Source organism: Zootoca vivipara, chromosome 7, assembly GCF_963506605.1.
Source record: "Zootoca vivipara chromosome 7, rZooViv1.1, whole genome shotgun sequence".
In the NCBI taxonomy this organism is placed as follows: domain Eukaryota; kingdom Metazoa; phylum Chordata; class Lepidosauria; order Squamata; family Lacertidae; genus Zootoca; species Zootoca vivipara.
The window spans coordinates 10,331,655-10,354,952 of NC_083282.1; the positions used below are offsets into that span (position 1 = coordinate 10,331,655).

The window sequence follows — 23,298 nt, forward strand, 5'->3', positions numbered from 1 at the left end:
TCTCTCTCTCTCTCTCTCTCTCTCTCTCTCTCTCTCTCTCTCTCTCTCTCTCTCTCTCTCTCATATTGGTGAGGTATTTTTCATTGTGATTTGCAAACCCAGTCCTGCTAGTTCTACTGGCACAATTTTGAGACGTGTATGAGTAATTCCTGTGGGCGGTGGCAGAAACATGTAATGCCATGCGAATAGCTTCTACATCACAATACAACTGGTGAACAAATATTATGGATACCCAGCCATGGAAATCACCCAAGAGGATCTCGAAAGTTTCTAAAAAATCATGTTGTGGAAATTGAGCTTGCATTCCGAAAGCTTTATATGCACGGCTTTTTAAATGTCCTGTATTTTTCGAGTATGTTATTTAGATTCCAATGCAAACACACACCATTTGGCTGAATCTTCCCAGTCCTAAGTCAACACAAGCAAACTTTTCTGGTTCCTTTTTAGCTACTTTACATAGGAAGCAATTCAAATCAGTTGGCGTTCCAATATATGCCATGTCTTTTGTGACAGTGGGATTTGCAAAACCAATAGCCATAGACACATATACACCTTTGTCTATTTGCCTGACAAGCAGTTGTGGAACATGTCTACATGTTCCACAACTGCTTGTCAGGCAAATAGACAAAGACGTATATAACATGCTGTATTTTCCCTGTTGGTTATCTGCAAACTTCCAGCATGAAGTCAAAGAATATAAAGAGATATGTATCATTCACACACTATACCTAATATACTACGGTATTAACTTTCAAATGACATGAAATGATAAACGACACGATTCTTCTGAGATTTTCTCATTAGAACAGGCATCCCCAAACTGCGGCCCTCTAGATGTTTTGGCCTACAACTCCCATGATCCCTAGCTAACAGGACCAGTGGTCAGGGAAGATGGGAATTGTAGTACAAAACATCTGGAGGGCCGAAGTTTGGGGATGTTGCATTAGAATAACACAGGAATAATGAGAATGGGTTAAAGAGCACTGCATTATAGATTCTAAAGGATATCCATTAGTGAATCTGAACTTGCACAGATGTTATAAATAAATTCAGAGATCCTTGATTCAAGACTGCTCTTTTTACATGAAAAAAAATTGATGTTGTATCCAATTATGTCTCTTTGTTGAATGTTCTTTGATCAAGTGGGGGCTTTGATCAGTGGATCGGGGAGGGAGGAGCTTTTGCTGGCTCCGCCCCTGCAGTTCCCCCATGATACCTCCCACACTGTTCTGGAGGGACCACCAACCCTCTGAGGCACACGGCAGCAGGGAGGGGCAATTGGCACATATCACCTTCCACCCTGTGTCGCTGGTGAAGGTCTCTGATGGATCACAGTCCCTTCCCTAAGTAAAGGGACAGCTTTGGATACACCTTCAAATGTACGACCCAGATAGCATCTTCATTAAAACAGATTTCCTTCATGCAGGTGAAGAAAACTATGGTACTAACATTCTTTCATCATCCTGTGTAGAACTATCTTGCAAAGGACGATGCTCTGAGAGTTTTGAAAGGGGGAGACCATGTGACTGTGATGCAGATTGTGACAGATACGGCAAGTGTTGTCCAGATTATGAAGAAGCATGTTTAGTAGGTGAGTGTTATAAGCACTTCGTTGCCTTTCAAGCTCAAGAAGCTAATCAAAGGATCGACCTCAGGATCTATTTCCAATGTCAATACTGCAATACAGCTCAGTTGCTAGAGCAATACATATACTAAAATTGGAACGATACAGAGAAGATTAGCATGGCCCCTGCGCAATACATTACTATATTTGTAATGTATTGTCTCCCCCACCCCCCGATGCTATGGCCTGCCAGCTAGGCAAATAAAGTTTGATTTTCTTCTTCTACTTGCGTCTCAGGGCTGTGGGTTCAAGCCCCACAATGGGCAAAAGATTCCTGCATTGCAGGGCAATGGCTAGATGACCCTTGCGGTCCTTTCCAACTCCCACAGCTCTATGATTCTAAGATTTACTAGAACTATAACTTCTGCTTTTAACTATATGATAGCCAGTTATCAGTTTTGTTCTAATGGTTACCGGTATATCAGTGGACGCGGGTGGCACTGTGGTCTAAACCACCGAGCCTCTTGGGCTTGCCGATCAGAAGGTTGGCAGTTCAAATCCCCGCGATGGGGTGAGCTCCCATTGCTCTGTCCCAGCTCCTGCCAACCTTGCAATCTGAAACCACGCCAGTGCAAGTAGATAAATAGGTACCGCTGCAGCGGGAAGGTAAACGGTGTTTCTGTGCACTCTGGTTTCTGTCACAGTGTCCCATTGCACCAGAAGCAGTTTAATCCTCCTGGCCACATGACCTGGAAAGCTGTCTGTGGACAAACGCCGGCTCCCGCGACCTGAAAGCGAGATGAGTGCCGCAACCCCACAGTTGCCTTTGACTGGACTTAACTGTCCAGGGGTCCTTTACCTTTATAGTGGTACCTCGTATTACATACCATCCCCCTTACGAATGCTTCGGGTTACGCGCTCCGCTAACTCGGAACTAGATGCCCCTTGTTGCGAACTTTGCCCCGGGATGCGAGCAGAAATCACGCTCCGGTGGCGCAGCAGCAGCAGGAGGCACCATTAGTGAAAGTGCGCCTCATGTTACGAGCGGTTTCTGGTTACGAACAGACCTCCAGAACGGATAAAGTTTGTAACCAGAAGTACCACTGAACCTATAATACAAGCTGGGGAACTTTCATGTGTTGGCAGGGGAGTGAAGAAATTGGTTGGCTTCTGGCCAATGGCACCACACGAAAATAACTGAACTCACAATGGGGCTGTGTACATTTTAGAACAGGCTGTATTCCTATAGCTCCTGTTATTGGACAAAGTTAATCAGCTTCTTCTGTGACACCTCATCCCAGTTACAAGTGATATATAGACAGGGAGTTGGATAAGCCTGAAACCCAGTGGTATTCCTCAAGGGGCACATAGGAATTTGCCTCGAGCTGAGTCAGACTATTGGTCTATCTAACTTGGTACTATTTGCACCAGCAGTGGTTCACCAAATGTTGTTAGATTCCAACTCCCATTAGCCCCGGTTGGGATTGCCAATGGTCAGGATTACGGGAGCTGCAGTCCAACAGCATTTGCAAGGTCATCTACAAAGCAGTGACTGGCAGTGGTCTCCAGGGTTTAACAGAAGTCATGGAGATGCTAGGATCTGAATCTGGGATCTTTCATGTGCTTTAACACTGAGCTATAACCTTTCTCCAAGGTCGAAGGTTGCCACTGCTTCATTACAGGAGGAAGTTCAGGACGAAATGCAATGAGGACAAAATGTACAGTCCACTGGGTGGATCTATCCCTACGGCAATATATAATGTGGCTCTAGGAGCCTTTGCAATATGCTGTTCTCCTTCCACCTGCACTCGCCGGCGATAATGCTGAACATTCAGCCAGTTATACTATAAAACAGTAAAACTAAAAAAAAAAAAACCCAGTGGAGAATCAAAAGTTTGTGGAGTTCCATTTATTTATTTTCAAATTATTTTTATCCTTTATATGCCACCCACACCCACATTTACTGCCTCCTATTTAATCCAGTCTGGATTTTCAGCAGACATAACTTCATTGGACTTCAGTGGAGCCATGCCAAGGCAGAATTTGGTTGTAATAAAGGGGTAATAGAGTGGCCATGGCAGAATACTGTGGGAAAATGGCCTTGTTTGCCCCTAGGATAGTCCAGAGGGGATAAATGCTCTGTGAGTTTCCATTCAACAACAACAAAAATCATTCTTTTAAAGTCAACTCTAATTCCCCCCTGCCTCCACCAGGACAATAAAGTCTTTTGGTGGCGGATGATACTCTCAGAACCTGTTGGACAAATGCAAAGCAATTTGGCAACTGGCATGTGTGTTTAGCATGACCTAAACCGTTTGGCGACTGCAAAGGCCCAGGTCATTGCAAAGTTTACTGCAAGGGCCATCCCCGAACCTGTTGCACCAAGTTGCCAGGTCAATGAAGCACCATTTTAATTCCCCACGTATGCTCTGAAGCAGGGGGGTCAGCAAACTTTTTCAGCAGGGGGCTGGTCCACTGTCCCCCAGACCTTGTAGGTGGCAGGGGGGACTATATATATATATATATATATATATTGGGGGGGGGGGGAATCAACAAATTCCTATTCCCCCAAAATAACCCAGAGGTGCATTTTTAATAAAAGGACACATTCTACTAATGTAAAAACACTCTGATTCCCGAACCGTCCACAGGCCAGATTGAGAAGGCGACTGGGCCGGATCTGGCCCCCAGGCCTTAGTTTGCCTACCCATGCTCTGAAGCAATGCTCAGACTGAGAATAGTGTGGCTGATTTTAAATAACAGCTCATAGGTGCCTGCCCCATCCCAGTACACTTTGCTATGGGGTGCCTTGAGCTTAGAGCTAGCCTTGGAGAGTGCGTATTTGGCTTGTTCCTCTGAAGGGTGAAATGTACAGAGGCAATTTCTGTTGGAAATGGAGCATAGCTGTTTTGGATGTACGACACCAATGTTTGTTTTTATGCACTGTTTATTTATTTTTTAAAGGAAGGGGGCATAGGGTTATTCACTATTCACTGTTATTACTGTCTGTAATGTTAAGAGTAATATTAGGGGCAGGATGAAAACAAGTCCAGAGGAACACAAAACGGAAATAAACAGGAAGCAAATGTTAAGGTCTAAACTAAAGCTGCCAGTCATTTGCCCCACTTCGTTAAATCCACCGGCCACCTAGGAAGATCTCTGCTTCCCAGTGTTCCATTACGGATAGATAGATAGATAGATAGATAGATAGATAGATAGATAGATAGATAGATAATGCTTTTGTCGTGTTGATGGAGCATCAGGAGGGGATGCCTTAGGCTCATTGCACAAATTCAGAACAGTGTAGAAGTATCAGCCAGCAACTGGGTCTATCAAAATTAGAATGTGGGTTCACACTTCTTTGTGGATTTTCTCATGTCTGCTTTCCTTGGATATATATTATAATGCATATTATACCTAAAACAGTCTCATCCGGAGATTAAGGGCTGCATTCACTGTTAGTCATATTTAGAAATAGATCCTGTGAACTTAATGGACATGACGAACAGGTTCACTGGTTTCAGTGCATATATACTGTGCGATATTTGTGAACCTATATATTTTTCTTTTAAAATGTAGCACGGTATATACACTAACTACCTAAATATGTGTTACTTGTCAAAATGAATATCAGGCCTCATTCCGCCTGATGCCCCAAGGGTGCAGGCTAGCTGAATGCGGACATCCATAAGCATAACATCTACTTACTGCTACCCCAATTGATCTGATCCTGCTTCATTTGTTACCTGGAATGATATGATTTTGGAACAGCAGTGTCACAGTGGCCTGAGTGGACTACTTCAGAGTAACGACGCTACGCAGCTCTGCATTTTATTCTTTTATTGGTGCTGCGTATTTACAGTGCTGAAGTCATTGCTATTTACACGGAGTGATGTTGTCAGTCTGTATCAGAACCTCCAAGTGACTTTTGGCGCGTCTTTCCCCAGCACAAAAGTCTTGGAAGCCCCATCCTCTTTCCCCTCCTCTTCCGGCGTAATTCTGGAGTTGGGGGGATGGGTCTCCCCCCCTTACTTCCCCCTTCCTGTCCCACCTGGGACCCTGGCTCCGCTACCTTGCCTGAGCCTCGGACCCGACTTCCTGCTTCCCCACTGGAATCGGAGCTCCCTCTGCTTTCCCCTGTGGTCGGTGATGGGCTTGAACTCAGGAGGGGAGGGACTTCGCGATATCCCCTGTCCCTCACATCCACCCCCCTCCCAAGCTCCCCTTCTCCCCTCCCCAGGTCCCCCCCAGGTGTCGGTGACGACTGGAAGCCTAAGAACTCAGTGCTTTCCGAACCCGTTGGTGTGAACACCTCCGCCCAGTCCTGCGAGGCTCCCCCTTCCGCCTGGGAGGGCTGGAATCCCAAAAATTCCGTGGCGTCCGAGCTGGTGGGGGTAAAAATGTGCTGCCAATCTGCTTCTGCCTCTGACTGTGTGGATCTCGGTGACACCCATATCTCGTCTCCCGATTCCTCAAATTCCGCTTCCCAACGCCATGGTGAGCTGCTCTCCTGTGCCTCCTCCTCCTCCCCCTCCCTTTCCATGTGCCAGGGCTTGGGTCTGTGGGGAAAGAGGGCGTGAAATTCTTCCACCAAGAATTCCTCCTGTATCTGAGTGGCTGGGACCCATTCATTCTGGGACGGTGGAGCATCCTCCCATGCCATGAGGTACTCCAGGCCCCCCACCCCTCTCCGTGAATCAAGGATGGCCGTGGCCTCATTGAGTTGCTCCCTGCCTCCCCTCTCCCCCCCTCCCTCGGGGGTTTGTTCGCTGTCTCGGAGCCTGCTGCTTTCCCTGTACGGCGACAGCAGCGATCTATGAAACACTGGATGCACCCTCATATCCTCTGGCAGTGCCAGCCTGTATGCCACCGGGTTGACCTGTTGCGTGACCGTGAAGGGGCCCAGCCGTCTGGGTGCCAGCTTTTTGCACCTCCCTCTGGTGGGAAGGCCCTCCGAGGACAACCAAACCTTGTCCCCCACCCTGATGACCTCCCCTTGTCGCCTGTGGCGATCTGCCCCCTTTTTGTACGCTTCCTTGGCCCTCTCCAAGTGTTCTCTGAGCTGCTGGTGCACCGTCTCCAGTTCCTCTGCCCAATCCTCAGCCTGTGGGCCCTCCTCCTCCTCCTCCCCCTCCCTCTCTGGGAAAGATCTGAGGTCGCGCCCGTAATTGGCCTTAAAGGGCGACACCCCTGTGGAGACGTGCACTGCATTGTTGTAGGCAAATTCTGCCAGTGGCAGGCGATCCACCCAGTCCGTTTGCCGCTGGCTGACGTAGCATCTCAGGTACTGCTGCAGAATGGCGTTGACCCTCTCCGCCTGTCCATTGGTCTGCGGGTGTCTAGCCGTCGACAAGCTGACCTCCACCTGCAGGAGGTTCATGAGCCGCCGCCAGAACCTGGAAACAAATTGGCGGCCACGATCCGAAATAACCCTTAAAGGTAATCCATGCAGTCTGAATACGTGGTCAACAAACAGTTTGGCTGTCTCTTCTGCAGAGACCGCCCTGGCACACGGTATAAAGTGGCACATTTTGGACATGAGGTCCACCACCACCAACACTGCGGTCTTGCCCCTGGAAGAAGGCAGATCTGTGATGAAGTCCATGGACACCACTTCCCACGGCCTGTGTGGTGTGGCTAAGGGCTCCAGCAATCCTGCTGGCGCTGCTCTGACCACCTTTGCCCGCTGGCAGGTGTCACAGCCCCGTACATAGTCTCGAACATCTTCCCTCACCCCTGGCCACCAGAAGTGTCTCATGACTAGGTGAGCGGTTTTGTCCCTTCCAAAATGACCCGCCGTTGGGTTGTCGTGCATCTGCTTGAGGACCGTACGTCTAAGCTGGGTGGTGGGCAGGTACAGTGCACCCTTGTAGAAAAGCAGCCCCCTGCGTTCTGCAAAGTCCTTTGCCTGCTCCCTCCCCCCTCTCAGTTCTCTGAAGATGCGGTTGGCAAATTCATCCGCTGCCGTCAGTGCTGTGAGTTCTGCCTCGCTCACCACTGCTGCTCCGCAGGACCATGCTGACGGGGGGAAAATGTGCCTTGGTGCTGGTGGCGCCTCCTCCTCCATGTACTCTGGCTTGCGGGAGAGGGCATCCGCCCTGACATTCTGCTCCCCCGGGATGTAGTGTATGGAGAAGTTGAAGTTCGAGAAGAACTCTGCCCACCGTATCTGCCGCTGGTTGAGCACCCTGGCCGTTCTCCAGAACTCCAGGTTCTTGTGGTCTGTGCACACCTGGATGGGGTGCTTGGCGCCCACCAGGAAGTGTCTCCAATGCTTGAACGCCGCGTGGATCGCAAGAAGTTCTTTGTCAAACACCGTGTAGTTGCGCTCGGGCTGTGTCAACTTCCTGGAGAAGAAGGCACAGGGTCTCCACTCCCTGTTGGCGTCCAGTTGCAACAAAATGGCGCCCACAGCATTATCAGAAGCATCTGTCTCAATGCGTAGGGGCGCGTCCTGGACCACGTGGAACAGGTTCTGGTCCGAGGCGAACACCCTCTTGAGGCTTTCGAACGCTGCTTGCGCCTCTGGTGTCCACCTGAACTTCTGCTTGCCTCTCAGGCAGTCAGTGATGGGAGCCGTAACGCGAGAGAAGTTCTTGATGAACTTCCTGTAGAAGTTGGCGAAGCCTAGTAGGCGTTGGGCATCTTTGCGCGTCCTGGGGCTGTGCCAGTCCAGGATGGCCTGCACCTTGTCCTTGTCCATCGCCAGCCCCTTGTCTGACAGCTTGTAGCCCAGGAAGTCCACCTCCTTGGTGTGAAACTTGCACTTCTCCAGCTTCACATACAGGTGGTTCTCCTTCAGGCGCTGCAACACCTCCCTGACATCCTTCACATGCTGCACTGGGTCATTGGAATAGATAAGGATGTCATCTAGGAAGACCAAGCAGTTCTTGAAGAGTAGGGACCCCAGGACGTGGTGCATGAAGGCCTGGAAGCATGCTGAGCCCCCTTGCAACCCGAAGGGCATCACCAGATATTCAAAAGAGCCCAGAGGCGTGAACATCGTGGTCTTCCACTCATCGCCTTCCCGGATCCTGATCAAGTTGTACGCCCCCCTCAGGTCGAGCTTGGTGAAGATCTTGCCCCTGCGTGCTGCTGTCAGCAGATCATCCACTCTGGGCATAGGGAAAGCCACCGGTTCCGTCATGCTGTTCAGCCGTCTGAAATCCACCACCAGGCGGCGCTGTTGTGTGTCTTTCTTGTCCACCCAGAAGACCGGGCTGCCCCCTGCTGCCTTGCTTTCTCTGATGAACCCCCGCTTGAGGTTCTTGTCGATGAAAGCGCGCAGATCCTCCAGTTCCTGGTCTGACATGGCGTACAGCTTGGCTGGGGGTATAGTTGCCCCTGGCACCAGGTTGATTTGGCAGTCAAAAGGCCTGTGTGGGGGTAGGTGGTCGGACTCCGCTTCGCTGAAGACCTCCTGCAGGTCCCAGTACGGCTTGGGTATCGCCTCACCCCCTTTGACGTGCATGGTGGCCACCGTGGCTATCGGAGGCCCCTCCCCTGGTTGGTGCTGCATGCAATGTTCCAGACAAAAGTCCGATCCAAACGTGATGCATCTCTGGTGCCAACTGATGGAGGGGTCGTGGCGCGCCAGCCAGCTCATGCCCAAGACGATGGGGGGGGTCTGAGATGGTGGTGACGTTGAATGCCAGTGTCTCTGAGTGCCTTCCCACCGTCATTCTCATGGGGGGGGGTTTGACGAGTGATGGCCCCTCCCAGCAGCTCTCTGCCGTCAATGGTTGCCACATGCAGAGGAAAATCCAGCTGCAGAAGCTGGATCTGGTGCTCTTCTGCAAAGTTCCTCGAGAAGAAGTTCGCTGACGCCCCACTGTCAATTAGGGCGAGGACCGTCAATGGATAGCCATTTGGGAGCGTTAGCGTGACTTCTAGAACCACTCCTGCTCTGGGAGGGGTGGGCTGGCTCTGCTCCTCTCTGTGCGGGTGGGCGGGCTGGGGCCGTTGTCTGCTGACTGTGCCTGGCTGCTGCCCCTTGTCTCCTGCAGCCAGGCTTTCCCGTTTCCCTGCTGTGGTGCTGCGTCAGTGGGGGAGGGCACCACCGTTCCCGCCTTCCCTTGCCACTCCCTGCGATGTGGGCAGTCTCTGACGAGATGCTGGGGGGAGTTGCAGAGAAAGCAATTCCCGCCCTTTCCCTCCTTGCGTCTTGGCGCCGCTGGGGTTTGAAAAGCCCGCCCGCGCGCGCTATCAATCTGCATGGGTTCCTGGTCCTGGCTGGCCCCAGGCGTGGCTTGCAAGGGTTGTTGGGGGGGGTGGCTTTTCCTGCGACCGTGGGAACCAAGCCCTCTTTGCGCGCGTTGCTTGCTTGTCGCTCCACCGGGATTCCTGTCTCACCCCCACTGCCAGAGCCGCTTTGCTCAGCTGATCCATAGTACTGGGCTTTGGACCTCTCGAGAGCTCATCTTTCACCTCCTCGTGCAAACCCAAGTAGAACGCCGCTTGCATAGGAGGCGACTCTAGTTGCCACCCCAGTCTGTGCACCAGCATGGTGAATTTCGCCCAATATGCGCGAACTGTCATATTTCCTTGGCGTAAATTATGAAGCTCCTCCTTGGTCTGGTCCAAATGACTATCGGAGGAATACATCGTTTTCAAACCTTCTAGAAATTGTTTGACATTCTTCATGCAAGGATTCTTGGTTGCTATTAACGGTCTTAGCCACTCCCTGGCTGCCCCGGTAAGGTGCTCCACAATAAACGCTACCCTGTGCTCATCATCAGGGAACTCATTATGGTGCAGCTCAAGAGCATACACGATTTCAGTCTCAAAGCCATGATATTCCCTCGGGTCTCCATTGAACTTGCTTACTAGGGTCCCGGCTCTCCTTCCTGGCAGCACTTGGATTGGGGGGGGTCCCTCCCGCCTTGGCTTTCTCTGCATCCAGCTTGCTTTGGAGGTCTACCGCCACCGCCCTTAATTGCTGCTCCCTTTCCTGCAGCGCTCTCACCTGTTCCGCAAGTTGTACCCGGTCGTCCTGCACCTTCTTGGTCTCTTCTTTAGCTGCCTGTAATTCCCCCTGAGCCTGCAGCGTCAGCTGCTGCAGTTCTTCCTGGGCTTGCTCCGCGATCTGCCGCCATCTCTCCGCCTCTGACACGCTCATCCCGGCAACTCCAAAGTAGCCCCAAAAAAGACTTGGAGGTTGCTGTCACAGTGGCCTGAGTGGACTACTTCAGAGTAACGACGCTACGCAGCTCTGCATTTTATTCTTTTATTGGTGCTGCGTATTTACAGTGCTGAAGTCATTGCTATTTACACGGAGTGATGTTGTCAGTCTGTATCAGAACCTCCAAGTGACTTTTGGCGCGTCTTTCCCCAGCACAAAAGTCTTGGAAGCCCCATCCTCTTTCCCCTCCTCTTCCGGCGTAATTCTGGAGTTGGGGGGATGGGTCTCCCCCCCTTACTTCCCCCTTCCTGTCCCACCTGGGACCCTGGCTCCGCTACCTTGCCTGAGCCTCGGACCCGACTTCCTGCTTCCCCACTGGAATCGGAGCTCCCTCTGCTTTCCCCTGTGGTCGGTGATGGGCTTGAACTCAGGAGGGGAGGGACTTCGCGATATCCCCTGTCCCTCACAAGCAGCTTACAGGGGTAGAGCAGTATAAAGAACTGTGCATAAAGCTCATCTGCAAACATTTAATTTTTAAAATATTGGGACTTTTGGTGAGGCAGCACAACAGAATGTGGCAAACCAGAAGTGAAGCCTGGGGAGTTAAAAATGAGACATAAGAAACCTAGTTTTTTTGGAAACTAGTGTTTGCAAAAGTAACATTTTTGAAAAGAAATATATAAAAAATAAATAAATTGTCCAGGAGCATCCTTAGAGACCAACTAAGTTTGTTCTTGGTATGACCTTTCGTGTGCATGCACACTTCTTCAGATACGAAATGCACACGAAAGCTCATACCAAGAACAAATTTAGTTAGTATCTAAGGTGCTACTGGACATTTTATTTATTTTTAAAATATATTTCTACTGCATCAGACCAACATGGCTACCTATCTGAATTTTTGAAAGGGTGAGTTTATTTAACAAGCCTTTTGTTTATAACTGTGAATTGAAAATAGTAAACAACAATGCTAAGTTTGGTATTAGAAGGAAAACCTAAACTGAAATTTGAGTTTTATGCCTGGTTGCAGTTCCGACTACTCCGGCACCGACCACGACCACCACGGTCCCAACAACAACTACAACGACCACAACCACGCCTCTGCCAAGAACCACCACGCCCAAACCATCAACTACAACACCAAAGCCAAAGTCTACAACCAAACGTTCTCCCAAACTTAAGCCCAAGCCCAAACCCAAGCCTAAACCCAAACCCAAACCCAAACTGAAACCTAAACCCAACCCTCCAAAGAAGAAAAAGAAGCAAAAGAAAGTGTCTCATGAAATTATGGAAGGTATGAAAACGTATACGTGATACGGACTTCTTGGAGTTGCATGTAGATTTTTTTTTCTCAATTCTGTGATTCATTGTGATTTACTGTAATCGTGAGCCTTGAGAGAGATGGCAGGGTTGCAGAAAAGAAAATGGAACTCGCTGAAGCTTCAATATGTTGATGAATCCTTTTACTGATTCTCCAAGCTCCATCTACCAATATTCGAAATGTCCTACCAGGTTGTGGCAAACTAATGCTGTCATTCATATATCTGGAGCTTTTGCTACGTAAAAGGTATCTCTCTCTGTCCTGGGCTATTTTAAGATTAAGATTGCCTGCAATTTAGAGTAAATCTCTCTCTCTCTGTGTGTGTGTGTGTGTGTGTGTGTGTTTTAAAGGCAACGATCCTTTATCCATTGCCTTGCTATATAGGAATTCATCTTGATAATACTCGTGCCTTGAAAATGGAAATACTTCTTGCAGACTAAACCAAAGTAGCATTGGGGGAAGGGGAATCTGGGATATTTGTCAGGTTGATTACAGTACCTATCTTTCTTTCTTCTGAGTGTTTTGTGTGTGCCCACTTTCACTTGGCCAGGACCCCTGTCCCCCCCGCCCAAGAGCCTAGGCATACCCATTGGGCTCACCACCACCTTTGAACATAAAAATTCCATATCCTATCAAACTGCTTTTGAAAGTCATTCGGTTTCAAAAAATAGTTTGCCATGTAGCCAGGGTGGAGGTTGGGAACTCCTTTAAGAAACCCAAGCCCAGAGTATTCCAATATGTAAACTACTCTGAGGATTTTTCTATATTAATTGAACAGCAGGATAGACAATTCTAACATAAATAAATTTTATTTATACATTCTTACATTTATTCTGATGTGGAACCCAATGCTCTATATGCCACCTTTCTTTTTTCTTAAAAACATATTTGGTTTTTCAATTTAAATTTTTACAGAGATGTATCAAGCATAAAAATCATAAAAACAAGGTTCCAATAAATCTCCTGGACTTCTATCCTCCCACATCCTTTATGATTATCCAAATCTTTTATATCTCCATTGTGTCCATAATTCACCCTTAGATTACAAGTGATATTCCAATCCTTTTGACAATTTTAACTGTTTACAATGGTCTTTAAGATAAGTTATAAATTTCCCCCATTCCTTATTGAAATTTTGGTCTTCCTGATTTCTGATTCTTCCGGTCATTTTAGCCATTTCGGCATAGTCCATCAACTTCATCTGCCATTCTTCTCTGGTTGGAACTTTTATTTTCTTTCCATCTCTGGGCCCACCTTTCCTGTTATAGAATTGTACATACATTTCCTAAGCAGTCGCCCATATAAGTGCTGACCCAGACTTGGTTAGCTTCAGTAAGATGGTGGTCGCAAGTGCCTTCAAATCATACTCTGAGATGAGTAACTAACTATGCAACCATTTGGACTGCGGTCTATCTGTAAAGTGCTATTCCACCAGTGGATTCAACAGTGCAACAATTGCCCTAATCCGTTGACTCACAAACACATACGACTTTTCCAGATTAAGAGCAGGCAAATTTTCCGGTGCTGGCGGTCCATGTTGAAAATACATCACGAGGTTGAAGTAGACAGTTGATTTGTACATTTTTTATTTTATCTTTTCGCATCATTTCCAGAAACATTCAAAATCGCATCAGGCCTCTTCCGTTCACAATTCAGACTTTAAAATAAGACACTTTGAAAAGGGCTTTCTCCAGTCTTCCAGCTTCCCTCATCCTGATGAGGGATGAAATCCTTTGGAGGCAAACTGTCACAGTGTTGCATGCCAGCAGTGATTGGGGTCAGAACCAAAAGTGTGTTGGTAATCCCTGGCCCCCCCCCCTGCTCTTTTGCTATGCCTTCTTTCTCTTCATTTCCCCCCTTTAAGAGTGCATGAAATTAGGGTGGAGGTCATAGGCCCTTCTGGAATTGCATCTATGAAGAAGTTGTCTCAGAACTGTATTCTGTACAATTTTCTTTTTATGCTGATTGTATGTGCTTGACCGTAGAACATTCTGAACAGTCCTCTTCATCCTCCACCTCCTCGAAGATTCGGAGAACTATGGCTTCATCAACAAATTCTGACGATAAGCTCAAGAAGAAGAAGAAGAAGGGTAAAACCGACGAGGAATTGGAAGAAGAAGAAGAACTGAATGGTATGTTTTGCAATGACATTTAATCAGCCAGGAGAAATGGTTTAAAAGAAGCAGAACAAGTGAGGTTTCAAAAAATAAAAAACCCACCCACCCCTGCTCTAATGCATCTTCCTTCCTTCTTGAAAAGTAATCTTAATAGACTATATACACGAATTCCGGTCTTAAAGGAAGGCATGTCACTGGTTATATACCATACCCAAGATGCAGATCTTAGGGTGCAGATTTTTGTGGAACTCGATCTTACAGATAGCTTCAAAATATATTCAGTTGTCTCACTGCTACAGCTCAAAAACTAGATTTCAGATGTGGAGATGCCACATAACTAGGTTTCATATTGGTAATTATTCCAAAATGATTATTCAAAGGGAAGAAACAAAGCAATCTGAGGTAAAATTTTCAAATATCATGTGGGATGGGGCAATACTCAAGGAATGTAGCACAACACAAAGAATTATACTGTTAAGAATCTTGTTAACATTTATTTTTTCTTTCCCCTGAGCTACAATGAGATAGTTCTATTACACATCAAAAGCAGCAGGTTAGTGATAAGTCAACTAACATTAGTCTGTACAGTTCTACATACTATGTTTATTGTAATCAATTTCATAGCGGTTGTCACAGTGGCCTGGGTGGGCTACTTCAGAGTAACGACTCCACACAGCTCTGCATTTTATCCTTTTATTGGTGCTGTGTATTTACAGTGCTGAAAGCAGTGTTATTTACAGATAGTGGTACATCCTGTCAGTCTTCCGCAGTACCTCCGAATGGCGATTCACGCGTTTCCCCCAGCAAAGTAATCTTGGCATGCTGAATCTCCGCCCCCTGCGCTTTTGACGCAATTCCGGCGTAGCTGGGATTGGCCTCTTTCCCACCGTCTCCCTGCTTCCCTGTTCCTTTCCCCGGCGGTGCCTGTGCTCCGCTAAGGTACTCGAGCTCCTGTTTCTATTTCCTGAATCTCCACTCAAAGTCTCCCCCTCCCCACTGGGGGAGGAGCTGGTATTCATGATGGGAGGGGGCTCCCGGTATCGCTTATCCCTCACAGCGGTCCTCATGGCAGTTTCTGACAAATCGCCATTAAAGAGCTATAGAGTCTGAGACAACCATGCTAAAAAGTTTCAAAAGCATGGCAAAATGTTTTAATGGTGACACTCAGCCAATAACCTGACAATTAACCTCCCTCTTTTGTTTTACCCAAAGAATCAAAGAAGTCATCATTAAAATCTTTAAAATCCAAAGCTGTGAAAGTGATTTCAGAGGAGGATGGCAGCGGAATCGACAATGCAGTGACAACAGTAGCTACCACGTCGACGACAACAACGCAGCCTTCGACCACAACCACCCTGCCTTCAACTACAACCACGACCAAGCTGCCTACGACGACGACAACCACAACAAAGCTACCTACGACCACGACCAAGCTTCCTACTACAACCACCACCACAAAGCTTCCTACAACCACCACCGCAACCACCACCACAACACAGCCTACGACGACAACGAAGCAGACAACAACTACGACCAAGCAGCCTACTACGATGACCACAACAAAGCTTCCTACTACCACAACGGAACTACCTTCTACGACTACAAAGCAACCTGACACAAAGAAAACCACCCCAGGAAATAAAGGTATTACAACAACTCCTTTGTCTGAAGATCATGTTAGCCAAAGCCCATCTCCCCAACCTGATAAAGTGACCACATCCAACAGAATTGCTACCACAAAACCATTAAGCTTGCCATCCAGCACTACTTCCGGTATCAGTGAGGCATTGATAATGTCTACTGTGGCTAGTGATAGCATAAGCAAAGACACAAGCTCTGCTGCTTTGAAAACCACCATTACTCCACCTAAAAGTACAACAACAAAATCCAAGAGAGACACCACTACTGTAGCTATGGAAGCAACATCAAGAGCTGGTAGAGACATGACCAGTGCAGATAGCCACGTTGCAACAACAGTGCAAAACAATAAAGCAACAGATGAAACTAATAGAAGAGATATAACTACTGCAAATAAAGAGACTGTAGTAACAAACAAAGACACAGTTAGAAATGCAGACACTTCAATAACTGATAAATCCATCACAACAAACACAGTAACTGAAACAGCCACAGGTAATAAAGATGCAACAACACAAGCCAGGGCAGAGTCTGCTACTGTAGTTGGAGAGACTGTAACAACAGGAGAAAGCAAGGGAAAGTTTGCAGGCAGTGAGACCGTAGTAACTACAACAACGAATGCTCTGACTGGCAAAGAGACCACTACTGCAGATAAGAAAACAACATCTGCAGAAAAAACAGAAGCCAAAGCTTCTAGTCAGGAGCTAACTACAGAAGATAAGGAAGATAGTACAGTTGAAACCAAAAACAGTAGGGCTTCTGATAGAAAAAAGATAACCACCCGTGTCACAGATTCAACTGCAGCTGATTCAAAAGAGACTGATGTAGGTGATAAAGAGACAACTACACTTGTGAAAGAGACGACTATAGAGAATAAGGAAACAGCAACAAACTCTAAAGAGAAATCTGTTACCAAGAAAAAGAGTTCTACTATTATTAAAGAAATAATTACATCTGCTGAAATGACGGCTTCAGAAAACCCCAAAGATTCAAGCACGACTGCTTTTACTGAGAGGATGTCAACTACAGAGTTGGCAGCCTTAGATGATGGCTCTGTTTCACCATCGAGTACAAAAGACACAGACACAAAAGAAATAGGAGCTACATCTCAGACTGTCAGGGAACCTAAGCCAACTCAGAAATCAACTAATGAGCCAGTTAACTCGGTGAGTCCACAAGACCAACAAACAAACTTATTCTCAACAACTCCCGCTACTCTGTTCACAGATACACCTCAGTCTGAGGGAAATTTTAGAAGTGCCAGGACAGAAAGGAGTACTACAGTCACAGAGACAACACAGACTGAGCCGCCAAGTGACTTAGGCAACCTTGATGATAAAAATGGCAGACCAGTCACAGATGTAACAACAGCACAGATTGATCCAATAAATCACACACCCGGCCTTGGTGGCGATGATACAGCTGAGAGTCCAGAAGGGACAACTATCAATTCAGAAACAGCAATTCAGGGAGATCCAACAAGTGGCACACCTACTCCCGATAGTAATGTTCAGGATGACAAACCAGAAGAGACCACTGCAGTTGAAGATACATTGATAACAAGTGACACAGCAAGTTCTAATGATAAGATTGACAAAGTAGAAAGTGGCACCAGCATCACTACTACCACAACACAGACTGATCAAGGTGATACAACCAGTCCTGACGGTGCTGATAAAGATGACAAACCAGAAGGGACTTCTACAATCACTGAGACAACAGCAACAACACCACAGACTGATCTGGGTGACACAACCAATCCTGGAGTCCCAGGGACATCAATAACACAGACTACTCCAGGTGATGGAACTAATCCTGATGAGGTTGATAAAAGTGACAAACCAGAAGGGACCACTACAGTCACTGAAACAACAATAATACAGACTGACCCAGGTGACACAACCAATCCCAATGGTATTCCTGGAGTCCCAGGGACATCAATAACACAGACTACTCCAGGTGATGGAACTAATCCTGATGAGGTTGATAAAAGTGGCAAACCAGAAGGGAGCACTACAGTCACTGAAACAACAATACTACAGACTGATCCAGGTGACACAACCAATCCTGATGGTATTCCTGGAGTCCCAGGGACATCAATAACAAAGACTACTCCAGGTGATGGAACTAATCCTGATGAGGTTGATAAAAGTGGCAAACCAGAAGGGAGCACTACAGTCACTGAAACAACAATACTACAGACTGATCCAGGTGACACAACCAATCCTGATGGTATTCCTGGAGTCCCAGGGACATCAATAACACAGACTACTCCAGGTGATGGAATTAATCCTGATGAGGTTGATAAAAGTGACAAACCAGAAGGGACTACTACAGTCACTGAAACAACAATAATACAGACTGATCCAGGTGACACAACCAATCCCGATGGTATTCCTGGAGTCCCAGGGACATCAATAACACAGACTACTCCAGGTGATGGAACTAATCCTGATGAGGTTGATAAAAGTGGCAAACCAGAAGGGAGCACTACAGTCACTGAAACAACAATACTACAGACTAATCCAGGTGACACAACCAATCCTGATGGTATTCCTGGAGTCCCAGGGACATCAATAACACAGACTACTCCAGGTGATGGAATTAATCCTGATGAGGTTGATAAAAGTGACAAACCAGAAGGGACCACTACAGTCACTGAAACAACAATAATACAGACTGATCCAGGTGACACAACCAATCCCGATGGTGTTCCTGGAGTCCCAGGGACATCAATAACACAGACTATTCCAGGTGATAGAACTACTCCTGATGAGGTTGATAAAAGTGACAAACCAGAAGGAACTACTTCAGTCACTGAGACAACAATAATACAGATGGATCCAGGTGACACAGTGAAGCCTGACAGTGTAGATAAAAATGACAAACCAGAAGGGACTACTACAGTCACAGCGACAACAATAATACAGACGGATCCAGGTGACACAACCAACCCTGACAATGTAGATAAAGGTGGCAAACCAGAAGGGACTACTACAGTCACAGAGACAATAATAGCACAGACAGATCCACTTAGTGGAACACCCAGCCCTGTTGGTGATGATAAAGATGATAGGCCAGAAGGGACTACCACAGTCACAGAGACAACACTAATACAGACCGATCCAGGTGACACAGCCAAGCCTGATGACATTGATAAAAGTGACAAACCAGAAGAGACTACTACAGTCACAGAGACAACAATAATACAGACCGATCCAGGTGACACAACCAAGCCTGACGGTGTTGATAAAAGTGACAAACCAAAAGAGACTACTACAGTCACAGAGACAACAATAATACAGACCAATCCAGGTGACACAACCAAGCCTGACGGTGTTGATAAAAGTGATAAACCAGAAGGAACTACTAGAGTCACAGAGACAACAATAATACAAACTGATCCATCTAGTGGAACACCAAGCCCTGTTGATGATAAAAAAGACAGACCAGAAATTATCACTACAGTCAAAGAGACAATAGTTACCGTGACTACCCCTCAAAGTGGCACACCCAGCCCTGATGATCAGAGCAACAGGCCTGAAGTAACTACGGTAACAGAGACTATAATAACAGAGATTAATCCAATCAGCCCTAGCAATGCTAATGAAAACAGTCCTTCAACAAGGAATCCAGGGACCCCAGAAAAAACACCAAACCCCAAGCCGCCAAATGATCAGCCAAATCCCAAAGGTGACGAGAACAATGACAAACCAGGAGATACTACAAAAGTAACAGAGACAACAATAATTACACAGCCCAAGGCACCCAGTGAAACACCAAGTCCCAATCAAAGTGACAACCCAGACAAGCCAACTCAAGTCACACAGACAACTACAACCATCAAAACAGAATCCAAACCACTGAGTGATTCCCCTAACCCTGAGGAAAGTGACAAGCCAGATAGCATTACTACAGTTACAAAAACAACTACAACTACCACAACAGAATCAAATCCCAGTTCACCTAACCCAGATGACAATCCTAAAAATGGCAAGTCAGAAGTTATCACTAAAATTACACGGATAGTAACAACTACTACAACTACAAGCACCACCCAAACAAATACAACTGAACATCCAGAAACAACCACCCGTGATGTTACAACTAATACAAAAATTGATCTTGTTTCAGATAGAGAACCCACCAAGGAAACTCCAACTAACAAGAATACAAACACTACAGTAACACAGGTGACTACAACTTCCTTGAAAACATCAAAACCTCCTGACACCCCATCCCCGACTGTAGACAAGACTACACCGTATACCTCCACTTTGCCCACCATACTTATACCTACGAGAAGAAAAACAGTGACCTATCATCCCACTACGACACACACCACAATCTCTACAGCAAGGCTTCCCGATTGGATTGCCAACCTAACTGCAGAGTACGTTCGACCGGAAAAGTTTGTCACACCCCTGTTGTACAAAGGTATTGTTTACTACTACTTCTTTTATTTTCTTTTTACACTTTTTAAATTTTAAAATTTCTTTTAATGCAATTGAGATAGATAATTGAATTTTAGGGTGGCTTTTTATTATATTAAAAAAGAACTGTGTATCAGTAATTCTCTCTGGAGTGAAATTTTGAAGAGCTACATGGGATTCTAGAAAAGGTCAAAGGAGAGATGCCTCCTATGTTTCCCCTCGAGACTGAACATGGGCAGTCATCGCCAATCTGGTGCCCTCCTTATGTTCTGTATGTAATATACCACCTATTGTCCCCAGCTAACATGTAGTCTGAAATACCTGGAGGGCACCAGGTTGACAATAGATAAGCGGTGGGTAACATTACAAGTGTATTTATGAAGGTATTTTTCAAATACAGTGTGATCCCAAAATAAAAAAAAATCCTTCCAGTAGCACCTTAGAGACCAACTAAGTTTGTCACTGGCATGAGCTTTCATGTGCATGCACACTTCTTCAGATACCAGGTGCTACTGGAAGGATTTTTTTATATTTTGTTTCGACTGTGGCAGACCAACACAGCTACCTACCTGTAACTAGTGTGATCTCACTTCATTATACAAAGTTTTATCATTAACATTTGCAATATTTAATGCGAGAGGCTGGCTAGAATTGATCCCCCCCCCCAAGACATACAGGCCACAACATATATGCATGCATATACTGTGCGTAAAAATATGAAAATGTGTAATAATGGCTGTTTTCATGTCCTCGGGGAGAAATGGCAACCCTTTGGTTAGAACAGGGGTCAGCAACAGGATGCGGCCCACGAAGACCGTTTTATCGACCCATGGATGATCTCCATAGGAGTGCTAGGGGCCTTGCCGACCCCTAGGTTAGAGAGAGAACTCCAAAATAATGCATGAGGTAACTGTTTAGTATTTTTAGATTTCCAGGTGACAAGCAGGATTGTGGAGTGAGATGCACTGGTTATGCTCTGTGCAACTGTAATGTACTGGAATAAAGGGCAAAAAAGTTATATTTAGGCAACTCTTTAGAATGCCCTCCGTATAATAACCCTTCCCCTGGCAATATGTAGCAGGAGGATCCTTATACTTGCTTTTGCCGATTCTTTAATAGTTTACTTTATGTTTTGCTTAAACTGAAGTCGAGTTTTACAGATTCACACTTTACATTGTGGAGATTGTCTTGTAAAAATCAACAGGTGTTAGTAATGCCATGTACAGTGGTACCTCGGTTTATGAACACAATTGGTTCTGGAAGTCTGTTCATAAACTTTCCCATTGAAAGTAATGGAAAGTGGATTAATCTGTTCCAGACGGTCCGCGGAGTACTTAAACTGAAGCGTTCATAAACTGAAGCGAACTTTCCCATTGAAAGTAATGGAAAGTGGATTAATCCGTTCCAGACGGGTCTGCGGAGTACTCAACCTGAAGCGTACTTAACCCAAAGCATGGGTGTAATTGGTTCCGGAAGTCTGTTCATAAACTGAAGCGTTCATAAACTGAAGCGAACTTTCCTATTGAAAGTAATGGAAAGTGAATTAATCCGTTCCAGATGGGTCCGCGGCGTTCGTAAACCGAAAATTCGTAAACCGAGGTGTTCATAAACTGAGGTTCCACTGTATGCTCATTCTTGCTGTTAACATAGTCTCCGTGATAAGTTAGTTTTACATTGTCTGCACCGAAGTTCCACAGTCTGATGAGATGATGAGCCCCAGCAACAACACCATAAAGCACTCTTTGCCCCACATGGGTAGGAGACTGCAATACAGGTCCAATGGAATGGGTATGGACTCACAAAACCTTCAAGGACAGAAGTGGCCCAGGCGTGCATTTGTGTTGCCAAGGTGCCGTGAATCTGCCCCCATCCGGCCATTTGGATGTCGCAAGAACTACAGACACAATTCATTGGAGTTCAAATCAGGCCACAACTCTATGGATTACAGATACAAATGAGTTTTGGCTTAGCCCACCAAGACCTCCAGCTCGCCTGCTGGAGGATACCGGAGGTCAGGCCTGGTGTGTGTTAGACATATGATATACCTCAAGTACAGTGGTACCTCTGGTTACGAACTTAATTCATTCCAGAGGTCCGTTCTTAACCCGAAACCATTCTTAACCTGAGGCACCACTTTAGCTAATGGGGCCTCCCGCTGCCACCGCTTGATTTCTGTTCTCATCCTGGGGGAAAGTTCTTAACCTGAGGTACTACCTTCCGGGTTAGCAGAGTCTGTAACCCAAATTGTTTGTAACACGAGGTGTTTGTAACCCGAGGTACCACTGTAGGTACTACCCCACAGGCTTGCCATGCTCCCTGGACGTTTGGACAGTAGCATCTCCCCTATGGGTCCCTTTTTAATTTTAATTTTGACAAATTAATAATAATAAATAAATAAGAATAAAAATGTGCACCCCACCAATGAGACCATTCTATTGTAACTATCCAACCTCCCAAAATTTCAACACCTCTTGCAATGGTTTGACCCCTTTCAGTTTTAACAGTGCAAATTCCACAAATACGCACCGTATCTCCTCAAAATCATTTCTCCTGCATATTCCCAGTCTTACTTTAATGGCACGTGTTAATTAATCATTAATAGCTTGCCCCTTCCACTTCCTAGCTATAAGTCGTGCAGCTGTCAATAAATTTGTGAGCAAGTCCTTCATAGCCTGCGAACCTTCCACCCCATCGTAAATTGATAATAATGCTGCCTCTGGACTTTTGGTCAGCTTTAACCCAATTTATGGATCCCTTTAACGGGATACCCCACCACAATGGAGGGGGAAACCTGGACACACAGTGCCCCCTCTGCCACTGACTATGTCCATCAAAGTTATGGCCATTGCTATAAGGAAGGCAAAACCCTCAGACAGGCCCAATTAGTCTGATAGGACAAATCCCTGCCTGCCCCGAATACGGGCACCATAAAAACCATAGCAAGGTCAAGCAAATACATTCAATTGCCAGCAAAAACCGTAAGGGAGGGTGGGAGGGAGGGAAAACCGAAGCCAACTGTGGTCCCGCGCAAGGGACGCATTGGCTTTTATTCCCTCAGAGTGGACCCAGGTGAGAACTCCTGAGGAGTTGAGCCTGGACCCGAC

General features: G+C 46.4%; 1 protein-coding gene and 1 pseudogene across 1 annotated transcript in view; both read left to right on the plus strand.

Annotated features, from left to right (window-relative positions):
• PRG4 (proteoglycan 4) overlaps positions 1-23,298 on the plus strand; it is a 42,250-nt gene that overhangs the window by 5,062 nt on the left and 13,890 nt on the right. The window contains exons 4-7 of the mRNA XM_035123562.2: positions 1,472-1,591; positions 11,716-11,979; positions 13,992-14,138; positions 15,336-20,198. Coding sequence (XP_034979453.2) covers positions 1,472-1,591; positions 11,716-11,979; positions 13,992-14,138; positions 15,336-20,198 — 5,394 coding nt within the window. The remainder of the gene's footprint in view (positions 1-1,471; positions 1,592-11,715; positions 11,980-13,991; positions 14,139-15,335; positions 20,199-23,298) is intronic.
• LOC132592512 (U6 spliceosomal RNA) lies at positions 1,692-1,786 on the plus strand (annotated as a pseudogene).